Raw genomic sequence first — 24,881 nt, forward strand, 5'->3', positions numbered from 1 at the left:
GCGCCTGAACACACCTCTCTTTTAGACCAGAACGCCCATGGGCGCAAAAGGGGGCGCAAATGCATTTGCTATTTAAACAATGTGGCGCTAAACGTGAAAATTATAATTGCGAAGGGTGGAAACTAGCCTAAGACACTTGCGTCGCGCATTGTGGTGCATTGCGCCGGGTGTAAGATAGAGCCCTCTGTGTAACACCTTAATTGTGCGGCTTACTAAGTTAGATGTAATCTTCACAAGATGGCACATTTTAGCTTTATTTAGCTTTGCATGATCTTCCCAGAAATTCTGAATGCTTGAGTAGGAGTATATAAAATCATTGCTGGCATGCCACTTATAAAAGGATAATCAGAGTTTAGTTTGTCTTCTCAGAAGAAAAATATAAGAAGCAGGAGACTTCTCAAAAGTAGACAGTTTAATTGTATTGCTGTCTGGCCAAGACAACTAAGATCTCATCAGTGTTTCTTCTTACTCATACTTTCTACTAAAATGTGTCTTATTTATTTTTACAGATAGAAAAGTCTCACAACGTGTGACACTAGATGCAATGTTTAGTCGTGATTACAAAGACACATGCAATCTTACCCAAGCAAATCTTAAAGTCACATTGCAGAATTGGGCGTGACTGAAAAGGTAATTCATGAATAAATAAAAACTGACCAATTATTGTGCCGAGTGCGTCACACATGCTGTGTAGTGTAGCCATAAATACACTCAGGGTTTGTGCATAAAGCATGATTGTGTAGTGAGCTGAGAGTGAGGTGGGCTGGAAGAGGCGTAAATCACTTCCTTTGTGTGGCTTACTGAGTTAAATGTAATCTCCACAAGAAACACACACACACATACATGTATGCCCAACATGGTGGTTACCTCACGTATGAGGTACAATGACTATTGCTATTTAAGTAGGCAACCTCCTATGTACGGTACGTAGGCAGGAATGCAGCTCACTAAGTTCTAACCCTAGTGACCTTCACAATTGAAAGCCCCAAGACATGAAACCAAGCTGAGTAAAGTCTAAAGAAAGGTCAGTTAACTTAGTATTGATTCTTTGTGGTTGCTTTTTGCAAAACTGTGGTTTGCCGGTGCACATCGGAATCCCTTTGCCTGCACCACTCTGAGTTTTATTCGTAATTGCTTTATGGGGGAGGCCCAACACAGCGTGCTGATCTAAGCCTTTTGTAATATTTACTCGATATCTGTAGTTCGTGGCAGCTCGGCACAGATAGACGCATGTTATAATAGCTGTCCACCCCTGCTGGAAGCTGATGGACAGGTCGTATTAACCACTGGTAGGACTCCTCAGGAGAAGCAGAGCAGATCTGGGAGGACCTGTAGGGAGCGAATTGTTGGGTTTTGAAGTTGTTGATGTTTTTGGAGAGAGACAGCACAAGCTGCTGTTGGAGATGCATTGCTGGCATGTGGTGCAGATATATTCTATTGCAGATCTTGATGTCGGATTATTTCCTTGTACGTACTGTGTTTCATTAGTTTGTCGAACTGGTGTGGTGCCTTTCTACAGGGTGCTGCAAAGCTGCATGCACTACAGAATTGATTCTTAAAAATGAATGAAGAAAAACAACTTTTATGATGTTATTATTATAATTTCTTGTTATTAATTATTCGTTTATAAATCTGTTTATCCTTTTCATACCCAACTATCTCATCCACATCTTGAGTTGCAATTTTATACTTTTAGCAACTTATACACGATTAGTGCATCCTGTTGTAGCATTTCGATTATAATTTTTTATACTCTGACAACTTGAGGTACTGAAATAATTCAGTTCTGTCCATTTTGCCATCTTCCAAGCATGGACTGGGCTATGAAAATAAATGAAGTGTACATTAAAGAGCACATATTTCATTGCTAAAAACAACGTTATTTTGTGTTTTGGTTTATGATCTCTACCTGAAACGCAGGGATTTGAAAAGATCTTTGGACAGCTAATCTGCACGTTGTGATTGGCCTAAATATCTCTGACGTCAGCCGGAAGTGTGACGCTCCTTACCATGTTTGAAAGATTGGCGCACAATGCAATGCTAACAGGAGTTAACCTACAGGCTGTGAGTCCGAAGCGGGAGGAATTATGATAATGACGGTCTTGTCTACATCACCAATCCCAAGAAGTAAACTGTTGCCTACAATCTGTGTGTTTGTTGTAGTCCAAGAAAAGAGATTTAAGTTGGAGACGATAACTCGCATCATTGTTTACTTTGGGGTTTGTACCTTTTTGCATATCGTAAACATGTACTAATACACTCTTACACACCAAACTAAATGTTAAAATTTTAATCTTGTGGTGGTCTTTAAGGGTGTTTTCACATATACACTGTTTAGGTCGGCCCAAATGACATGTCGCTCCGAGTACGGTGCGTTTGGGTCAGTGTGAACACAACAGCCGCACTCGGGTGCGCACTAAACGGCCGCTCCGAGACCGCTCTAAACAGGTGGTCTCGGAGCGGCTGTTGCCGAACTCTGGGGCGACCCACCTGTGGTGTGAACACTGCTGGACCTCGGGCCGAACCAAATACAGGAAGTTCTCCACATGTTTGATCCACTGGGCTTTCGTTGTGACGTGAGCCGGGTGTTATATTGTGGGTTAACAACAAACAAGCCAATCCTGGTCCGTTGCATAGAGATTCGCGGTCTCCTTTATGTTTGAGCTGATAATTTTATAAATGCATAGCTGTCCTCCACACACAAATAGTTACATTACGGGCGTTTGAGCAAATGGCTCCGTGAGAAAGGCTTTAATAGAACAGCTACGCAATTTCGTGTTAAAGCAAAGAAACTTCGCAAAGACGTGCATCGTTTATCTCCACATCTTGATAGCAGCGCTCTCCCTGTCAGGCTGGTTGTCGTGGAAACATGGGGGTGGTCATGAGACGGTAAGAGCTGTCAGAGACCAATGACAGCGCTGACCGTTGTCACATGTTGTACGGTGCGGCATCTCGAGTAAAGTAAAAAATATATATATATGTGAACAAGGACCGCACTAACTGAAAAATGATACAATGTATTTTGGTGCGCTCCAAGGCCGCACCACGGTGCGCACCAATATATGTGAAAACAACCTAAGTAACCTTTTGTCTTGTGATGTCAGGATGTGTTTGTTCCTCTGCTTTAAATGATCAATTACTGATTGTCACCCTGTTGTGTTCATGTAGCAAGCATTAATGTCATTGTGGTATTCGATATTCATGTGAAAAGTAATCACACGTAATTCTCGGTTAAAGTGACATGAACTGGTACTTTTTCTAAGAAGGTAATTGTTACAATTATGACATTTTCAAGAGTCATGGCAACCTGGCCTTTTATATTCAAGATATATATTTACTTTAGGTAAAAGTGTAAAAGAAAATAGAAACGGCTGGCTGTAGTTTTATTAAAACTTAATAAACTATGAATACAGTTCTATGAACAGCTTTATTTGAAGAGTTTAGATGCAAAAGCTGCTTAGTGTCACATCTGTCAAAAATGAGACAATGATATTGACCGAATGTTCTCTGCACTTATTATACTTTTTTAGAAATACCTTCGCTTCAAATCCACTTAATCTTGGCCTCAAGCCATCCAGAAATACTGGTTTGTTTGCAGCATTCGTTAAATGCCACATCGATTTTTTGGCAAAATCCTTATCATTATTAGAAGCTCTGCTGTATTCATTTGACTGTAACTCTTCAACCATTTGTGTATCAAATAATTTGATTTGATTCTGAAAAGAAGACAAATTGTGATTTTATTGTGAGGTTTATTACAGTAACCATTGCTGTTTTCTGGAAAGCTGAAAGGCGGATTAACAGGAGAGCCATTTAGGTTCGAGTGCAGCAGATAAGAGTGATGGGAGTGAAAATGGCTGAGCACTGGGGTAAAAAAGCCTCCTAAATTTAAACTGTGTACATCGGTAATGATAAATTGACTTGTATGTATGTCCTACAGTATAATTTGCAACAAACCTTCGATCACTTTTTTTATAAATAAAACAGTCAAATGTATTTGATTTTTTTTAATATTGTCTATTTGAAGTCTAATTACACACTCACAACACAAAGTAATGATCAATGATTATAATTTATTGAAAGCCAGAAATCATACCTTGCATTTGATGATAGCATGTTAGAAGTTGACATTCAAGAAAACTAAATGTGTGCAAACAACTAGGGCTGCAACTAACGATTAATTTAATACTCGATTAATCTGTCGATTATTTTTTCTATTAATCGATGAATCGGATAAAAAAAAAAAAAACAAGAAAAGCATTCATTTCCAACCCCTTATTCAAAACAGAACTAAAATCTTTAGAAATTACACAAATATGTTGCTCCTTGAACATACCTGAGCTGTTACAATAATAATAAAATAAAATAAAAATGGACTAACACAAAAAATACACATGTATGCTTTTCATCTGCCAAATATATAGACTTTTTTATGATGCATTTCCCATCAAGAAGCCTCGCTTAAAGGTACAAAAGTTGTCACTGGGACAGTACCCTTTCAAAAAGGTATACCTTTGTACCTAAAAAGTGCATATTAGTACTTCAAAAGTACATGTTGGCAGTATTTGTACCTAATGGTAAATATTAGGACCTTTTTTAAAGGGTACTTCCCCAGTGACAGCTTTGTACACTGTAAAAAAATTCCGTAGAAATTACAATGTTATTGCAGCTGGGTTGCCGGTAATTTACCGTAGATTTACATTTATGTTATTTACTGGCAAGAGTTTGTTCAAAGTTAAATAAATTTTAAATATTAACAAGTCTTTATCTTTACAGAATAAAACTATACAATAACAGCCTCATGCAAAGCATTCTGGGAACCAGAAATCATCTTCAACCTTTTTCTGTTTTTTGCTTCAGATTTTGTTTTCCAGAATGTTTTGCTTGATGTTGTTTTTTTAGTTTTACTCTGTAAAGACAAAGACTTGTAAATGTTTCATGTTCATTTAACTTTGAACAAACTCTTGCCAGTAAATAACATAAATGTAAATCTACGGTAAATTACCGGCAACCCAGCTGCAATTTCTACGGATTTTTTTTACAGTGTACCTTTATATTTGACTTCATGTGTTTTCTCTGATCGGATAACTATCTCATTTGTTAAAACTGTTCCATTTACATTTGGCCACATAAATGCGTCTTGTGAAAACGTAAAATGCGTCTTTTACTCCTGCGCAAAATGCAAAAACACCATTCATTACTTTGCCTTAAAAAATTTAAGACAATGTTTATGCAAAAAAGGCGGCACTTACTGTATGTTGTACTGTATGTTGGGCCGGGCACGCGCGTCTCCTTGCTCGCCATGAGCTGGAGCGCGCAGTACAGAGCAGCAGGAGAGTGACGGCGTGATGATTTAACATACAGGTCCATGACTGAGAAAAGCGTTCATAAAACTCTCTCAAAGTTTTATTTCTTTGTTTAATATCATTGGAGTTTGTCATTGGATTTTTTTATTGATTCTAGAAACTTTTTTAACCTGCTGTCAGCGCTCCATAAAGCATAAGCTTGTCATCTTTGTTTGTTTACCTCTTTGCCTGCTAACTTCCGGGTGACGTGCTTAAGTTTGGGAGGAGTAAAACACTGACATGTGGTTTTCCTCTATCTCCGCTGTTTTTTTATCTTTTCTCCGCCCTGTCTATGAGGCGCCGAACTCTGCAAGCAACAGTGCGTGAGAGATACAGAGTGTGTTCACTCCGCTCAGCGCTTATTTCTGAAGTTTTTCTTTTTTATAAATAATTAAACATCTCTGCGTCACGCGACACAATGAATCGATAATGAAATTTGTTGCCAAATCTTTTAGTAATCGATTTTTATTGATTTAATCGATTCGTTGTTGCAGCCCTACAAACAACTTATTTTTGCCTTAGGTTCTAAAGGGTTAAAGTGCACGGAAAGACAAATGTGACACGACCGTGTATCACATTTAAATTTGGGTCCCTTGTGAGTACTTGGACCTGAATACAACCCAAATGTGTAATTCAGTTTCTTTTATACCTTTTGAATTTTGACTTGCAAAGTTTCTAGTTGCATCTTTGTTGATTTTGAAACAATTTACTGTGTCTTGCCCAAAGAAGTGATTTTTTTTAGTTTCGTTTTTTTTGCACTTAGAGGGTTTTGCAGCAAAAAACAATGAAATGACTGAAAACGTGAAAATAAGGCATTTCAATAACTAATAACCTTTTCCCTGCCATTAATAACCTTAAACATAAGAACCTGATAAAGAATGCTCAAGAAAACTTGAGACGCACTTAGAGGATTTTGCATCTGAACTCTTCATTTTTAGAGCTCATTACCAAGATACACAAACAACCTATATTTTACTGTATAGGCTAGCATGTGTATTGTAACTAATGTGGTAAGCATAGTTCCAAAGCTCTGTCTCAGTATTGATTGTTTTAAATGGATGCATGAGGATGCTCAGAAGAATGTGCTTTACTTGAACCCAAGTGGGTAATGCAGACACACTGCAAGACGTTTAATTAAATGGCATCAATTTAAGCTAACCGGTTCAATTCATTTCCGGCTTGCAAGAATAAGCTGCGAAGGTAGTAGAAACATAATTCAGCCTCTTATTTAGCGCTTAAAACACTGTCGTTGTCAGATACAGGAGCGCAGAGGCTTGTTTAAAATATGTTCGGTTGACTCTCAAGGGGAAACCTAGAGACGCCTTCCCATGATAATCGACATCTGTTTAGCGTGCTGGACTCTTAGGTAGGTTACACACCCCACTGCTGCAGCTGTCTCTAGAGGATTGGGCTTTGATACTTGACTGAGTCTCAGCTTGAAAACAGCATCACTCTTTTGCACATAAATAGTGAAGAACTCAATTCAAATGTATTTTTATAGTGAATATTGCACAGCTTATATCAAAGCACATTTACAGTAAATAGATGGAAGAGAAATACAGGCAAAGACAAAGAGGAAAATAATTTTTGATATATGATATTAATAAAAAGTATATTGGCTATACAAACCACTAAAACAATCTGACCGCTAAATTAATAGCTTTATTATAAGCATGTGTGTCCAAGATATATATGTTAGCAATACTAATTGTAAGACGTTGTCTGTATGATTTTAATTAAACATTTAGGTACATATATGTATACATTTGGTACCAATATGTACCTCTGAGGTACTAATATGAACTCTTTAGATGCAAATGTGTACAACCCAGTGACAGCTAGGGACCTGCATATTCAACACGTTGATGCTGTTGAGAGATGCGACAGTAAACTGGATACTCCGTGAATGCGACAGGGAGGAGCCAGACGATGGTTAATGGAGATGTTATCAAGCACATCCCGTGAGAGGGGATGTGCATGTTATTGGGGAATGTATTAGTGCTCCATCACTCCAGAACATCAGGGAACGGATCTAATGAGCCTCAGGCTGCTCTTCAGATGAATCTCCTTCCAGAATGTGTTTACTCTCTCTATATCATTTTCTTCACTCACTGCTGTTGAAAGTAAGACCCAGCAATGAACAACAGACACGTAGAAGAAGGAAGGCGTAGGAGTGAACCACAAAAATAATGTAAAAACAAACCCCTGCCTTTCCTGACACCACTATTGTCTTTTCTTTGGCAGAGTAAATTAGTGTGACCGTCTGCGTGCTTGTCTGAGCTATCATAAGCATATTAGCGCGGGCCCTGCGGGACGTGCTGGTAATCAGGTCTGTTTGACAGAGACATCAGTGGGAAATCTCTGGAGTATCCATACATCCCATGTGCTCGAATGTATGGGTTGCAGTCTCTCTCTTGTTTTCTTATGCATTATCTTTTTTCTGCCTGTTTGGTCGCTTTTTGGTCGTTTTGTTTCTGTCATTAAATTGTTAGTGGATCAACAAAAAATTACAATGTTGGCATTGTTTACCCATCCTCACGTCCAAGGTACTTTTAGTACTTTTTGAACTTTTTAAGATATATTGTCGACATTGCAATTGCACTGAAATGAGCAACCAGTTTTGTCCCTTAAAGGGAAAGTTCGGCCAAAAATGATATTAAACCCATGATTTACTCACCCCCAAGCTGTCCGAGTTGCATATGTCCATCGTTTTTCAGACAAACACATTTTCGGATATTTTATAAAATGTTTTAGATCTTTCAGTTGATTAAATGTAATGTTACGTGGTCCACCCATAGTCCACGACCTTCAAGTCCAAAACATCCGTCAATGCTTCACAAAAGAAATCCAAACGGCTCCAGGATGATAAACAAAGGTCTTCTGAGGGTAATCCGCGCGGTGTTGTTGTAGAAATATCCATATTTAAAACTTTATTAACGAAAATAAATACCTTCCGGTAGCGACGCCATCTTGGTCGCGTCCGCGTTCAGGATGAGAGCTTACGCAGCCTACGGAGGCTACACTGCTGCTGCTCTGTGCCCCCGCCCTCCGAATTTGTCATACGTCACTAAGAAAAGTGCGTACACTACGCTAATACTCTCTCCTGAATACAGAGGAGTCTAAGATGGCGGTGCTACCGGAAGGTATTTATTTTCGTTAATAAAGTTTTAAATATGGATATTTCTACAACAACACCGCGCGGATTACCCTCAGAAGACCTTTGTTTATCATCCTGGAGCCGTTTGGATTTAATTTGTGAAGGATGGACGCACTTTTTTTGGACTTGAAGGTCGTGGACTCCGTAACATTACATTTAATCAACTGAAAGATATAAAACCTTTTCTAAAATATCCGAAAATGTGTTTTTCTGAAAAACGATGGACATATGCAACTCGGACAGCTTGGGGGTGAGTAAATCATGGGTTTAATATCATTTTTGGCCGAACTATCCCTTTAAAATTCAGCATATAAAACTGTATTTATTAAAGTTGTATTTTTTTAAAGTTAAAAGCAATGTTGTATTGTTTGTAAATGTTCACCTTAAAAGCATGGCAAAAGTCTTTGTGTCCTTCACTATTCAAATGCATAGTACCATAGTATTTGCATTTAAATTCCTAGCTGTACTGACCTGTGAACTACTTTCCACAGCAATATAGCAGAAATGTAAACACAAGAAGTTTCATCAATACTGTAAGAGTTTGTTAGTTTCATGACTAAGATAAATTCAGCTTTGGCCTTGGGAGCTTGCAGAAGTATAAATCATGCCAAAGTTTTTTGCTTTTTTAGTTCATGTTAAGGATGTGTTTCATGATTGTGAATTATTCCGAGCATCCATAAACAGTAGAGGATGTCTTAGAGTGGTAATTTAGAAAGAGCCTCAGAGAATTCACTTTGTCTTCTAGTGTTTTCTTCCTGTTCTTTCTTCCGTTCTTATGGAAACCTTGAGGGAATTCTCTCTTCTGCATATGCCTGTGGAATTTATTAGCAACCCATGCAGTTCATCTTCTCATGCAATCAGAGCAAAAGGTCAAACCGACCAATCAGCCCAAGAGAAGAGGGAGTGCTACACTGAATAAGTATTCTGGCTCTTCTTCACATTGGAGAGCCAATAAAAATTCAGAGAAAATAGAGTACACATTTCAAAATGACATTGCACTTCTGATCATTTTTCTTAAGTCTACTAAAGTTTAGATGCTTTTATGGCATGGCATGGTATAGAGCTCCTGCAGTTGATGTCACACAGCCTAAACTCCGCCCTTTTGGCAGGCAATCATAGAACGCTTGAACGCTAGCCTAGGATTAATATCTGTAGTGGTTAAACAATCATTTTAAATAAGACTGTTTATACCTTACAAACCTTACTATGTTAACATGTTATAAGGGTTTAATGTTTATTAGTAACCCTGAAATGACAAAATGTGGAAAATAACTGGGCTAATACAGTGGTTCTCAAACTGGGGGCCGCGAGATGATGCCAGACATTCATAAAAATACATTAATTTGTCATCAATTTTGTGTAATTAAACCTAAAAACATTATATCTACTAACCAACAGCACTACTTTTTATAATTTAATATGTTTTGTTTAATATAAATGTTATGTTTTAGAACACATTTGTCATACATTTTCTTTGGGGGGGACGCGAAGGAATGCACCGTACACAAGGGGGGGCCGTACGCTGAAAAAGTTTGAGAACCACTGGGCTAATACACGTTAAAGGGAATTATATGGATCTGTTATGTTTCTTCTGTTTTGGATCTATATCTTTTGAATTTAAGTGCGCAGTTAACTCCTCCTGGTGCCATTCATTTCATATTCGCTCCCGGCTGAACTTCGCTCTAAATTCTAGTTTAGAATTAGTTTTAACCCAAAGCTTTGTAAATATTGGACAGAAAACATGTTGGGTTAATAAATACACCTATGCTGGGTTGTTTCAACTCATGGTGGGGTTTCTCCCAACATAATTTAGAGTGTTGCATGTCAGTATGTTGGCTGTCAGGAAAACGGACTCAGAGTCAAGTGCAAGTTAAATAGTTTATTTAGAAAAATATAGAAAACAGGAGAGCAAGTCACTGGTAGATCCACACACGGCGATCACTCCCACAGTAGGGGAGAGTGAGTCGGCGCTACACAATAATTTAGTACAGATCCAAAGGAAGAGAGAGCCACCCACGCGCTCCGTCGAGAACGCCAGCACTGTCACCACACGCAACAGAGGGATAAAACAACGCCGCCCTGAAGGTGGATGACAGGCGGAGATGGAAGTCCAAGTTCTCAGACGGGTAATCCACAGTGTAATCCAGATGTAGAAGGACCACCCGGAAACCACTGGTCACCGCCTAAAAACAAAGCGAACCAGCGGTTCCGAGAACAACAGTCGTAAAATCAATATAATCCACAAGGTAAAATGGGTGAACTCCACTCACGGGTGAAGATGCAAACCGGAGAGAGGGAGACAGCTGGTATACCGCCTAGAAACGAAGCGAACCAGCTGTATCGAGAGACAAACAAAGTCAGTATAATCCAAGCTCCTACAAGCGAGCGGTCCGGGTGAAGACGCGTCCCCGAACGCCGAAACCAAACCTGGGGTAATACAGGAGAAGACAGAGAACGACTGACAAGACAAGGCAGGGCAGCAGGACTGTGATAAAACAATGAGCGCGCAACAAAGGACAGGACTACGTGCCATATAAAAGGAAAGGTAAACGAGACACCACCGGTGAACAATCAACTGAAACAAGGGGGCGGAGTTAGTGAACACACGAGGAACCGGCACCACAGGTAAACAACACACACACACAGATCACACAGCCATCGATCACCCAGCAGTCATGACAGTAGCCCCCCCTCCACGACCGGCACCAGACGGACCGGGGGACTCACCCTGTCGCCGACGGAGGTCCTCGATCAGCCCAGGATCCAGCAAATCCCGACCCGGAACCCAGCTCCTCTCATCAGGACCGTATCCTTCCCAATCCACTAAATACTGAAATCCTCTGCCCCTGCGGCGGGAGTCTAGTAACCTCTTAACAGTGTAGACAGGGGCACCATCCACTAGACGAGGGGCGGGGGGATTGGGGGCAGAGACAGGGGGGTTATAGCGAGCAAACATCACAGGTTTAACCTTGGATACATGAAAAACAGGGTGAACCCGACCAAGAGAAAGGGGTAACTTAAGCTTAATCGTCACCGGATTAATGACCTTAGAAATACTGTATGGCCCAATGAATCTCGGAGCCAGCTTACGAGAAGGCTCACGGAGAGACAGATCCTTGGTAGAAAGCCATACCTTTTGACCACAAACGTAACGGGGTGGAGGTCGCCGATGACGATCAGCTGCAGCTTTGGTTCGTCTGGAATTAGATAATAATAGTGTCTTAGCTCTCCTCCAGGTGCGTCTGCACCTGCGTACGAAAGCTAACGCAGACGGAACCGCTGCCTCGGGCTCCTGTGATGGAAACAGGGGAGGTTGATAACCGATGGAAAGTTCAAACGGGGACAAATTGGTAGACGTAACGGGAAGAGAATTATGAGAATACTCAACCCACGGGAGCTGATCACACCAGGAATTCGGATATTGTGACGACAGACAGCGGAGCGTTCTACCGAGATCCTGATTAGCCCGTTCGCATTGCCCATTGGTCTGCGGGTGATAACCAGAAGACAAGCTGGCCGTGGCGCCAATTTGTCTACAAAACTCCTGCCAAAAACGAGAGATGAACTGAGGACCCCTATCTGACACTACGTCAGTCGGAATACCATGTAACCGAAAAACGTGATTAATCAAAACCTGAGCCATCTCTTTTGCAGAAGGTAGCTTGGGCAGGGGAATGAAATGAACCGCCTTCGAAAAACGATCCACCACAGTTAGAACAACAGTGTTACCATTAGATGCCGGTAAGCCGGTGACAAAATCAAGAGCTATATGAGACCAGGGGCGGGAGGGCACGGGCAAAGATTTAAGCAGACCAGCGGGTGGTAAATTAGATGCTTTATTACGAGCACAAACCGAACAGGCTAATACAAACTGTCTGACGTCAGTGGACATAGAAGGCCACCAAAAACGCTGACGGACGGCAGCCAACGTTCTCCGAATACCTGGATGGCCGACAAATTTGGACTCGTGACCCCACCGGATGACATCGGAACGTAACCGCTCAGGAACCCATAGGCGACCCGCTGGACACCCCTCCGGAACTTCCCCCTCCCGGCCGGCCTCTCTCACCCGCTGTTCGATTCCCCATACGAGGGCGCCGACCACCCTCCCCTCCGGGAGAATGGTCTCCGTCCTCTCCGAATCGGACTTTTCGAACAGACGGGAGAGAGCATCAGGTTTGGTATTTTTCGAGCCAGGCCGGTACGAGAGGGTGAAGTTGAAACGATCAAAGAAAAGTGCCCAACGAGCCTGCCTAGATGTTAGTCTTCTGGCCGAACGGATATATTCAAGATTCTTATGATCCGTCCAGACCAGAAAGGGCTCCGAGGTTCCCTCCAACCAGTGACGCCATTCACCCAAAGCGAGTCTAACCGCCAACAGCTCCCGATTCCCTATGTCGTAATTACGTTCTGCTGGGTTTAACCGGTGAGAGAAAAAAGCACACGGATGTACTTTCCCATCAATAGACGATCGCTGTGATAAAACGGCGCCTACCCCGACATCAGATGCATCCACTTCCACTATAAATTGTTTAGCCGGATCGGGAATAGAGAGGACAGGCGCAGAGATGAACCGGGACTTTAACACATCAAAGGCCTCCTGAGCCTCTCTACTCCAACGGAAACACACATTAGGTGAAGTGAGAGCGGTGAGAGGCTTAGCGATCTGACCAAAATTTCTGATGAAACGCCGATAAAAATTGGCGAACCCCAGAAATCGCTGAAGCTCCTTCCGAGTGTCGGGTACTGGCCAATCGGCAACCGTCTTAACCTTAGCGGGATCGGGACGAATTTCTCCCTCGGCAATGACAAAACCCAGAAACGAAACCGACTTCTTGTGGAACTCGCACTTCTCCGCCTTAACGAATAGCTGATTCTCTAATAGCCGTTGTAAAACCATGCGAACGTGCTGAGTGTGTATCTGCATGGAGGGAGAAAAGATGAGAATGTCATCGAGATACACAAAGACAAATCTGTTAATCATGTCACCCAGCACTTCATTGACCATGGTCTGGAAGACAGCTGGAGCGTTACAAAGACCGAACGGCAGAACGGAATATTCCCAGTGTCCAGAAGGTGTATTAAAGGCTGTCTTCCACTCATCGCCCTCTCTAATACGTACCAAGTGATAAGCGTTGCGCAGATCTAACTTGGTAAATACGCGCGCTCCCTGTAATAACTCGAATGCTGATGACATTAAAGGCAAGGGGTACTTATTCTTAACAGTAATGTCATTCAGCCCTCGATAATCAATGCACGGACGAAGAGACCCGTCTTTCTTTTTTACAAAGAAAAATCCAGCACCAGCTGGAGACGAGGAGCGGCGAATGAGACCGGCTTTAAGAGCGTCATTAATGTATTTATCCATAGCCTCTCTTTCTGGCTTAGCTAGGGAAAATATACGACCCTTAGGCGGAGAAGTGTTGGGAAAGAGTTTGATCTCGCAATCATACGACCGATGAGGGGGCAGAGAAGTAGCCCGGGACTTACTGAAAACCTGATACAGATCCGAGTACTCCGCCGGGACCCCTGAGAGATCGATAGCCGGGACCTGCGAGACAGAACAAGAGACAAGAGAGGGAGCAGGACCAAGACAAGAAACATAACACGAAGACTTCCACGATAACACAACATTGTTCTGCCAATCAACGTGAGGATTATGTTTGGATAGCCAGTCATGACCTAAAATGACTGGCGATTGTGAATCCTCTAAGATGTAAAATTCAATCTCCTCACGATGATTGCCAGAAACAAACAAACTCACAGGGGGTGTGCGGTGCGTGATCACAGCCATATGCTGGCCCTTCAATGTCCAGGCAGACAAAGGAGAGGAGAGAGGGATGAATGGAATACCCCAGGACTTGGCCAACCCAGCATCCAAAAGACACGCCTCCGCACCGGAATCCAGCAACGCCTGTGACGAGAAAGAGTTAATAATGACAGGTAGTGTGGTGCTGCTTACGGGAGATTTAAATGACGATGCGCCCACCGAGACTCCCAGGTTCATCGGCGGGCGTGAGCTTTTACCGGAACATGTGGCCGCCAGATGCCCCGGCTTGCCACAATACAAACAGAGGCCATTAGAGAGCCGACGATCTCTCTCTCCAGCAGAAATCCGGAACTTGCCCAGCTGCATAGGCTCCTCGGGGGGCGTCTCTGAAGCGATCTCCCCTGGTTCCGACATCAGCTGGCGAAATGAGCGACGCAGATCTCTCTGCCGATGGCGAGACTCGACCCTCAGAGCCAGATCGATGGCAGCTTCCAGGGATGTGGGTGGCTCCCTCAGTGCAATCTCGTCTTGAATACCTGGCGTGAGACCCTCGAGGAACTGTGTTCTTAATGCCGCGTCATTCCAGTTGCAGCAAATAGCGAGCGTCTTAAATTGTATGGCAAAATCCGTCACAGAGTCATTACGTTGCCGTAATCTCACCAACTCAGCCGCTGCCATGTCTCCCTTAAGAGAGCGGTCAAACAATTTTAACATCTCCTCCTCGAGAGCCTCAAATGAAAAAGTAAAAGGAGCTTTAGCCCCCCAGGCTGCCATACCCCAGTCTCTCGCCCCTCCAGTGAGTAAAGTCAGGACATAGGCCACCTTGGAAGTGGATGAAGAAAATCGATGGGGCTGGAGCGCGAAGACGAGAGAGCACTGCTGTAAAAAGGATCTGCAGGTGTTGGGATCGCCATTGTAGGTGGGGGGTGTAGCCGTGTGTGGCTCCCGTTCAAATGAAGCGGCATCTCCGGATGAGGTTGGGGCTTCATGGTGAGGAGTCACTTGGTCCAAGCGATTGCTGAGCTCTTTCAGTTGCTCAGACAGGGTGCTGAAACCTCTGGCAGCAGCAGATAACAACGACGAATGTTGGTCGATGGCCGCCCCCTGCTGGTGAAGGGCGGTCTGCACCTCCAGACTTTCAAAACTTGCTGACTCCATTTTTGGCGCGCTCATCTGTCAGGAAAACGGACTCAGAGTCAAGTGCAAGTTAAATAGTTTATTTAGAAAAATATAGAAAACAGGAGAGCAAGTCACTGGTAGATCCACACACGGCGATCACTCCCACAGTAGGGGAGAGTGAGTCGGCGCTACACAATAATTTAGTACAGATCCAAAGGAAGAGAGAGCCACCCACGCGCTCCGTCGAGAACGCCAGCACTGTCACCACACGCAACAGAGGGATAAAACAACGCCGCCCTGAAGGTGGATGACAGGCGGAGATGGAAGTCCAAGTTCTCAGACGGGTAATCCACAGTGTAATCCAGATGTAGAAGGACCACCCGGAAACCACTGGTCACCGCCTAAAAACAAAGCGAACCAGCGGTTCCGAGAACAACAGTCGTAAAATCAATATAATCCACAAGGTAAAATGGGTGAACTCCACTCACGGGTGAAGATGCAAACCGGAGAGAGGGAGACAGCTGGTATACCGCCTAGAAACGAAGCGAACCAGCTGTATCGAGAGACAAACAAAGTCAGTATAATCCAAGCTCCTACAAGCGAGCGGTCCGGGTGAAGACGCGTCCCCGAACGCCGAAACCAAACCTGGGGTAATACAGGAGAAGACAGAGAACGACTGACAAGACAAGGCAGGGCAGCAGGACTGTGATAAAACAATGAGCGCGCAACAAAGGACAGGACTACGTGCCATATAAAAGGAAAGGTAAACGAGACACCACCGGTGAACAATCAACTGAAACAAGGGGGCGGAGTTAGTGAACACACGAGGAACCGGCACCACAGGTAAACAACACACACACACAGATCACACAGCCATCGATCACCCAGCAGTCATGACAGTTGGCATAAACAGAATGAATCACGTGACGTCCAGACCTCTATATGGTACGATACAGTAAAATATAATATACATATTATACATAATACGATACATAATATTATACATATTATTGAATATCAGTAATAAGAGTGTTACTTGTAACTTGCTCTTTGTAAGATACAGGGGGTGCAATTCTTTAAAAAAAATTCAAAACTCTGACTTGTATTAAACTCAATAATGCTCATCAGAAGACTGTTAATGGTTAAAAAATCCAAAACATGGGGAGTATATTTGTAGACATCTGTAGATTATGAAGGAAAATGCATTTTTCAACATGTTTCCTTTGTCCTTTACATAAAAGGTAGTTGCTAATGTTACAAACTTAAAATTGGTACAGATGTCAAAATGAGTTTATCCCTGACATTTATTTGATTTATACAGTGTGGCATTGGAACCATCATAACATTCCACATGGACATTCCTCATTCAAAGATTTTCGTTCAGTATAGTCAAGGGGTCTATTTTTTGAAAGCTGTTTTCAGCTGCAAGTTGAAGGTGAAAGACATGTCCAGTGAAAACACTCATAAAGCTGTGTTTACATTATGAGGGGCTTTCATGCGTTTAAAGACATACTAAATTACATAGTGATGCCATTACTTTTGCTCAGGATCATAATAGTTTTATTGTTCAGGGTTGTAAAAATCTTAACTGTAATAAAATTGCTCCAACTTTTGATCACTTGTGGCTAATGATTTTTAATATTGCATTATTTTTGTGTTTACCCAGAACCTGATGACGATGAGCAGAAGGTGAAGACACAGAGACCAAGATCAGCTGACCAGCCAGGTGTGTTCCAGGCTCAGACAGGTGAGCCATTTGCCCTCTAGTTCAGTGGTTCCCAACCTTTTTCACTTTAAGGCCCCCTTGTTGCACACAACAATATTTGTCACTCATTTTTTTTTCCAAAATATATTATCTAGAGCTTGGAATGACTAGACAGATGTATATTTGCTAATAAAATGGCCAAACAAATAAGAAACATCTTGATTTTTTTAATCTTGTTTTAGCTTAATGTAATGCGTGTTTTGTTCAATTTTTTATAATTTTAAGTCATCTTGAGGCCTTCTTGGAAATCTGCTGAGGCCCCCTGGTTGGGAAACACTGCTCTAGTTAGTTTAATTCTATTTCAGGACCATGGACAGCACCCAAATGCCATTCATGCATAGGAAAGTCATTCAGGCAAAAAGCTCATAGATTGAATAGATTTTTTTATAATATAGGCTAAAAATAGACTTACTGTATGTGAATCTAGGTGTCCATACCTTGCTGTAATTGACCCCACATATTTTCCCATGACCTCAGCCTACATATCTGTGAATGGATACTCATTTGCGTAAACCTCCGCGGGCAACCGTGTCCCCACCAGCCCCCAACCCTCTATTCTCAGCCCATCATCTCTGCACGGATAAGACTAAGCTCTGACTCACCACATGCAAATGAAGTTGTAATGCGATTACGAGACGTGCAATTAATTTGATTTGCCCATTCGCTTCGTGATGTTGCCTGCATCCAAGTACATGCCTTTCACAAATGACAAAAAAGGATCTGGGTAACTTCACTGGCTAGATCCCCACCCGCCAAGTGCAGACCAGGTCCATGTTTCTGGTAATAATGAGTTTCATCCTAACTTCATTTGTTATTTTCATCACTTCTCAAATATGGGAAGTTTTTTTCAAAAAGACAAAAATTTTAGCAAAAAGCTCAGATTATTGCATATTTGTGAAGGACTTTTTATAGAAATCAGATTTAGAGGGATTCTCAAAACATTCACATCGTTTGAACTGTTTGCCCTTACTATATACGTCCAGGTTTTATACGTTGGATAAGAACGCCACCTGGCAGATAATAGCAGAAATATGGATTGCCGGAAAAACTCTTCATTGACAGGAAAGCGTTTTCTCTTAATTGACGAGTTAACTCATCAATGGCGGAGAAAGAGTTAAGTAGTGAGATACCTTGGGAGGGACAATTGAAAGGAGGTAGAGTTGAACACATAAATTAACCTTAATCCTGACGTGTCTTGTCTGGCGTACACTGTCTACCTCATTCGCCGTCTCTGCCCTCATATTTGGTATACTTTTTTGCCAGCAGATTGAAATGAAAGTGATAATATGCTTTTCCAGGCAGTGCTGTTGTGGATGGGGACATAAAGCCACTGACCCATATCATTTAGACATGGCCCCATCTGCCTTTTGTGTCGACCTAGAATTTCCACTATCCCAGGGCCATAACAAAATTTAACTCTTTCACCGCCAGCGTTTTAAAAAAAAAGTTGCCAGCCAGCGCCAGCGTTTTTCATGATTTTCACCAAAGTTTAATGCCTTCCAGAAAATGTTCTTCTTTAAATATATAAACATACAATATACCAAATGAAAGAACAGACCATCTGCTTTCAAAAAAACGTTTCATCCTACCTTTAGTGGTTCTTTTGTAATCAGCTTTTGAATATGGGTAGGTTTCTGCAAAAACACCACATTTTGAGCAAAAAGCAGAGATAATTCCATCTTTGTGACGGAGAAACACAAACAGACAGACACGGACATGCAGCCGCTTGCCATAGGGCAATACTTCCGGGTTTAAAAAGTTGCGGAACCACCTGGTGGATAATAGCGGTATTGCGGAAAGACAGAAAATCTCGTCATTGGCGGGGAAGCGTTTTCTCTTAATTGACGAGATATCTCGTCAATGGCGGGGAAAGAGTTAAGGACATTTATGCTTTTTAATCTCCACAGTGGTTGAGGGTGTGGGTTTATTATGGCCTTTTTACAACAAAATCCAATGCGGTTCATCCCGAACTGTTGTTTAATAAGTCCATCTAGTATCACTGTTACTTTAATATTGTTAAGTATCTGGTTCTCTGCTCTTTCTCTCTCTCGTGCGTTTTGTAGGTGACCCAGCAGCAGAGGAATGGTCTCAATGGAGCGTGTGTTCGTTGACATGTGGGCAGGGTTGGCAGGTTCGTTCTCGTTCGTGTGTATCTTCTCCATACGGGACCCTCTGCAGAGGCCCGCTGAGAGAGACCCGACTGTGTAACAATACTGCCACCTGCCCAGGTGAGCCGCAGCATCAAGCAGGTATAGTACCTCCACGGTTTCGGACACCTCCCACATCCTAGAATGCGGCACATGGCCACTGTTTGCAGAAAAAAAAAACGTAAAAAGATCCTACTGTGGGTGTACGATCACAAACATGTTGCTTTTTTAATAAACATATATGGTTACTTCCCTGGTTAATGTCATTTTATTAGCACTGCACATGCACAAACCCTCCACTGCAGTGCTTCACAATCTTTGTCCCCGATTCAACTCACCAGCCTCCTTTCAGAATGGTTAATGTGTCTCCCTAACAAGCTGATGAGTTAAATCAGGTGTTTTAAATAAGGAGACATCTAAAACATTCTGGGAGGGGTTACTCGAAGACCAGGATTTGGAGACACTGCTCCACTGCATGCTTACAACGCACCGACTCAACACACACTGAATTGGTAGATTAAATATCTGTTGTGGACAACGGGCAATAGTGAGACACTTTCGTACTCTTGGTATTGATGTCACGTCTTACAGAAGCATTTTTGTAAGTGTGGTTTAGTGCACTTATCATGGATTTGAAGGATTTTGCGATGTGGGTGAGATACTGCACGTCTTACTTCACTACTCCCATCTTCACACTGGTTGGCACCTGAATGCGTAGCAACTTGTTTAAATAGTTCTGATCCTGCATGCTTATGTTATGTAAATGGGATCTGGAAACACATTAAATGGTATTTTTAAGTAGCAACATTACCTAAGGCCATGCTTTATGGTGTAATCCTTGCTGTGCATCATGCTCAAACACCTTATACCATAACCATTTTCACAATAGTTCACAGTCTCTTGTATTTTATTGCTTAAATGTAAGTGTGACTACAGTGACTTTCTAATTCATAGCTGCTTCATAATTCTTGATTTTTTCTTCAACAGTTTTATTGCTTTGTAAAGTAACAGACAATGAAATACATGGACATCTAGTTATGACCCACAATAGCACTAAATCATTTCACCAGGAATTGGACACTGAAATGTATTTCTTTTTGTACACTGTCAGTAAAAAGGGTGCCTAGTTGTCACTGGGTTGAAACCCTTTCAAAAAGCCTAAAGATTAGTACCTCAGGGGTACATACTGGTACCAAATGTATACATATACCTAACTGGTACACATTAGGACCTTTTCAAAGGGCACTCCATCAGTGACAGCTTGCAGGAACAATTTCCTGACATTGTATTCAAAAGAAGACATTTTAATGAATGTTTGTAACCAAACCGATCAGAAGCCTCATTGACTTCCATAGTACTCTTTTTTCCTACTATGGATGCCAGTTGGAATTCTGATTGGTTTGGTTAGAAACATTCATCAAAGTATATAAATAATTTCTACAGGCGTGTAACAAGATAAGGGTGAGTAAATTATGAGTTTTCATTTAAGGGTGAAATATCCCTTTAAATGCTGCTATGCCAGTTTACATGTGATAATTCTGTATTGATATAAAATAGAGAGACTTGGTTCATCTCTCATTTAGCATTCATTCACCGGTGTGATCTTCAGCATCTGGGCTTTGATGAGATGGTTGCCATATTGCACACTAGATGTTTTTTCTGTGTTTCGTTGTGTGTGGATCAACGCCTCAAAACATCTACATGATCTTAGCCGAGTAGACAAAACTAAAGAGACTAACGCTTGCTGATGATTGATTTGCGAGCAGCGATCGATGAAGCTTATATGAAAGACTGATGATACATTCAGACATGAAAACTTTTGAAATGCATAGATTTCAAGGACAGAAAAGCTTATTTAGTGGAACTGTGCATCAATAAATAAAAAACTAGGCAGGCGGAAATAAGAATGTAAGATGTTTGTACTTGAGTTTCTTTGAGCATTTCATACTATTTATTCTGACAATATAAACAGGCAGAAAATATTTACTGCGGGGAAAAGAAATTGGCAGAAAAGACAAAGTGAATACAATTTATGTCAATACACAAAGTAGCTACTAGAGCAAAACTGTGCATACGTGCTTGCGTATGTGTGTGTGTTTGTGCATAGTTTAGTTTAACACTATATAAATGTTTAACATGGAGAAGGGGTACAGTGTCTTTGAGATTAAACTGAGCTAGCGTAACTTTGGGAAGTCTCTCGCTTCTCTCTTTTTTTGGCTCTGATTCAAAGAGAACTTAATTGATTTGCGAAAGCAATTACGACCGAGGTTATTTAGTTTGGAAGAGAGTTATTATTCAAAATTGATCAGGCAGAGCTTTCAAATAAAAGCAGGTCTTTTAAAAACAGCAATACTGGCTGTAGTCTTGTTTTAAATTGCACTCTGTCTGCTCATTAGCTCATCCCAATCTAGATCTCAGTCTAAACTGTGGACAGCGACCATCAATAGCTGTTTCCATAAATTAACTTGAATTTTGTTCACCATTAATGGATGTCATTCTAACTACTGCTAATTTTTAGCTATTAAGGAAGATCACAGTGTTTTGTACCATTTTCGATTATTTGGATTGTTATCCACATCTAAAAAGAGGTAAATCTGTGGATAATAGGTGCTAGCTTGTTGAATGTTGTTCGAACACACATTGTCTTTTCACAAAATGCCCTTTTAGTCAATATACAGTTGTACTTACTAGCATTTCAAATCAATGACAACTTGCTCCAAACCCACAATTAAATGATTAGTCAAAAATCCAGATATTACTCACCACAATGTTATCCAAAATGTTGATGTCTTTCTTTGTTCAGTCGAGAAGAAATTATGTTTTTTGAGGAAAACATTCCAGGATTTTCCTCATTTTAATGGACTTTAATGGACCTCAACAATTAACAGTTTTAATGCAGTTTAAAATTGTAGTTTCAAAGGACTCTAAACCAGTGTTGTTTTGGCAGCCCTTTTAGTTTTAGTCTTAGTCTTTTGGACGAAAATGCTTTTAGTTTTAGTCACATTTTAGTCACTTATAAAATTGTTAGTTTTAGTCAAGTTTTAGTCGACGAAAACACAAAAAGGTTTTAGTCAAGTTTTAGTCGATGAAAACAAAAAAGTTGAGTTACCTTTAAAGTGTTAGTTACCTTTAAAAAAATATTAGCGTGATGAGCCTTCATGTGCAGCCTGAGGTTGGTGGTATTGTTCCCACCTTGTTTGTGGCCACCTTTACCTTCGTCTCCCAATATGCATTCCGTTTTTATTTCTGATGGATTATACTGAAAGTATGTCCATAAATTATCTTGTCGTTTCCGTTTATTGGCTTCATCGCTACGGTCCTTCGAACTCGCCACAGCCGCAGGTGTGTTGTTGTTGTTGTTTGAAATCTGGTGCGCGTGCGCGGCATGGTGGCAGCCGGGTGGTGGGCGTGAGTGAGACTGTGTTGACCCAAAACAAGGATAGGAAGTTGCAGCATTGCTGATACTTTTTAGCTAAAAACAGACAGATTTCACGCAAAATAGGCAGAAATGACACGCATTGTGAACGTCAGACTTATAAACATTTTTGTTCCATCTTGTCTCGTCAATGAAAACTCGAAAGCGTCTCGTCATGTTTTCGTCACCTTAGAGACATATTTAGCAAGTCATTGTCGCGTTAGCGACATAAAAAATATCTGCATCAACAAAATCATTTCGTTATCATCATCGTTAACGAAAACAACACTGCTCTATACGATCCCAAACGAGGCATAAGGGTCTTATCTAGCGAAACGATTGCCATTTTTGGCAAGAAAAATTAAAAATATGCACTTTTAAACCACAACTTCTCGTCTTCCTCCATTCATGTGACGCGCCAGCGCGACTTCACATAATAGCGTAATGACGTCGAAAGGTCACGTGTTACATATATGAAACGCACATTTGCAGACAATTTTAAACAATAAACTGACACAAAGACATTAATTAGTATCATTCCACATACAACAACGTCGGAACGGTCCTCTTTCTCCACACTGGGGCGTAGTTTTGCATACGTCATCCGTGACCTCTTGACGTGATTACGTATTATGTGAGGTCACGCTGGCACGTCACAGGACCGGAGGAAAACAAGAAGTAGTGGTTTAAAAGTGATTTTTTTTATTTCCAAAAATGACAATCGTTTCGCTAGATAAGACCTTTATGCCTCGTTTGAGATCGTTTAGAGTCCTTTGAAACTGCAATTTTAAACTACATTAAAACGGCTAAGTGTTGGGCTCCATTAAAGTCCCTTAAAATGAGAAAAATCCTAGAATGTTTTCCTCAAAATGCATGATTTCTTCTCAACTGAACAAAGAAAGACATCAACATTTTGGATGACATTTTGGTGAGTAAATTATTAGGACTAATCCTTTAAGAACTTCTTTGTCCCAAGAATGCACTTTAACTTTTTTAACTATACAGTACTTCAACCCACTTCTAAATGTTTGTTACTGTAGTGTGATTGTTCACATGTGCATGTTTGCATAATGGCAATGCAATGATATTTTGTGGTTATTTTAAGAGGATACATGGTATAATGAATTAGATTCACAAACTTCATTCCTGATTTAAGATCTAGGTGTTAAAAGAAATGTATGCAGTTGGACTATCCATCGAAAACCAATTAGTTGCTGACATTAAACCCATGTGACATCCTCCCAAATAACAAATATGAGAAATAATGTTTCATCTTAGAATAGAAAAGCTGACGTATCAGTCCAAAGGTTTACCTAGCAGCAATAACCCATCTGCAGTCATCTCGTCACAATGCTTTTGAGGATGTGTCTAGTGTCAGGACGTCTCATTGTGCTGGGGCACTAGAGCAGAGCACTTCTGGCCCAAACTCAATCTGCTCCAGTTTAATGAAGAAACTCTATTCAAAGCTTACGGGTCTATCGGTGAATGAAATCTGATGCAATTATCTCCAAGATGTAAAATGACGCACGAGGCCTAGATTCAAATGAGAGTCAATTTTAAGTAAAGTTTTCGAGGATTTACTGTTCTGCTGCTTCAAACTGTTGATTTGGCATTCTTGTTTTATTGCTTCATTCAGAAGCTGACATATATTTATATAGGATAAAGTGTCATATTAATGTAAATAATGAGAATGTTGAAGTTGCCTGTAGTTCAGCCAGACTCACCTTGTCATTGACTTATGAGCAGTCCTTACATATTATTTGTCCAGCATATCACACATATCATTGCATCTGTTCTTCTTGTTCAGTCTATTGTAATGCTTGTCATGCACTGCACAACGTCTGCTACATAAATCTTAGGGCAAAAGGGGCAATTGCAGCTATTAACCAACAGGTGGTGCACTGTATTAGTTTTTGCCCTTTAAATCTAGCGATGCATCAGAGCTTGGATAGCTCATTTGTCAGAGGTTTCTAAAGGGTAACGACACCACTCATCACTAACATGACTTTAGGCGAACAACCATTCCAACTAAAGTTATATTTAAAATAATTTGCATATGTAAATCACACACACACACACACCCATGTTGAAAAGGCCTACCTGCAGCTGGCAGCGATACAGGACGAAGGGACAGTGATAAATTGGTTTGGGGATTTTTGTCTG

The 24,881-nt window shown here is 41.2% G+C and overlaps 1 protein-coding gene across 1 annotated transcript in view; it reads left to right on the forward strand.

Annotated features, from left to right (window-relative positions):
* adgrb2 (adhesion G protein-coupled receptor B2) overlaps positions 1-24,881 on the forward strand; it is a 363,394-nt gene that overhangs the window by 168,885 nt on the left and 169,628 nt on the right. Inside the window, exons 3-4 of the mRNA XM_065292273.2 lie at positions 17,058-17,138; positions 19,220-19,405. Of these exons, the coding sequence (XP_065148345.1) occupies positions 17,058-17,138; positions 19,220-19,405 (267 nt within the window). The remainder of the gene's footprint in view (positions 1-17,057; positions 17,139-19,219; positions 19,406-24,881) is intronic.

The sequence above is a fragment of the Paramisgurnus dabryanus genome, chromosome 19 (assembly GCF_030506205.2).
Source record: "Paramisgurnus dabryanus chromosome 19, PD_genome_1.1, whole genome shotgun sequence".
NCBI lineage: Eukaryota > Metazoa > Chordata > Actinopteri > Cypriniformes > Cobitidae > Paramisgurnus > Paramisgurnus dabryanus.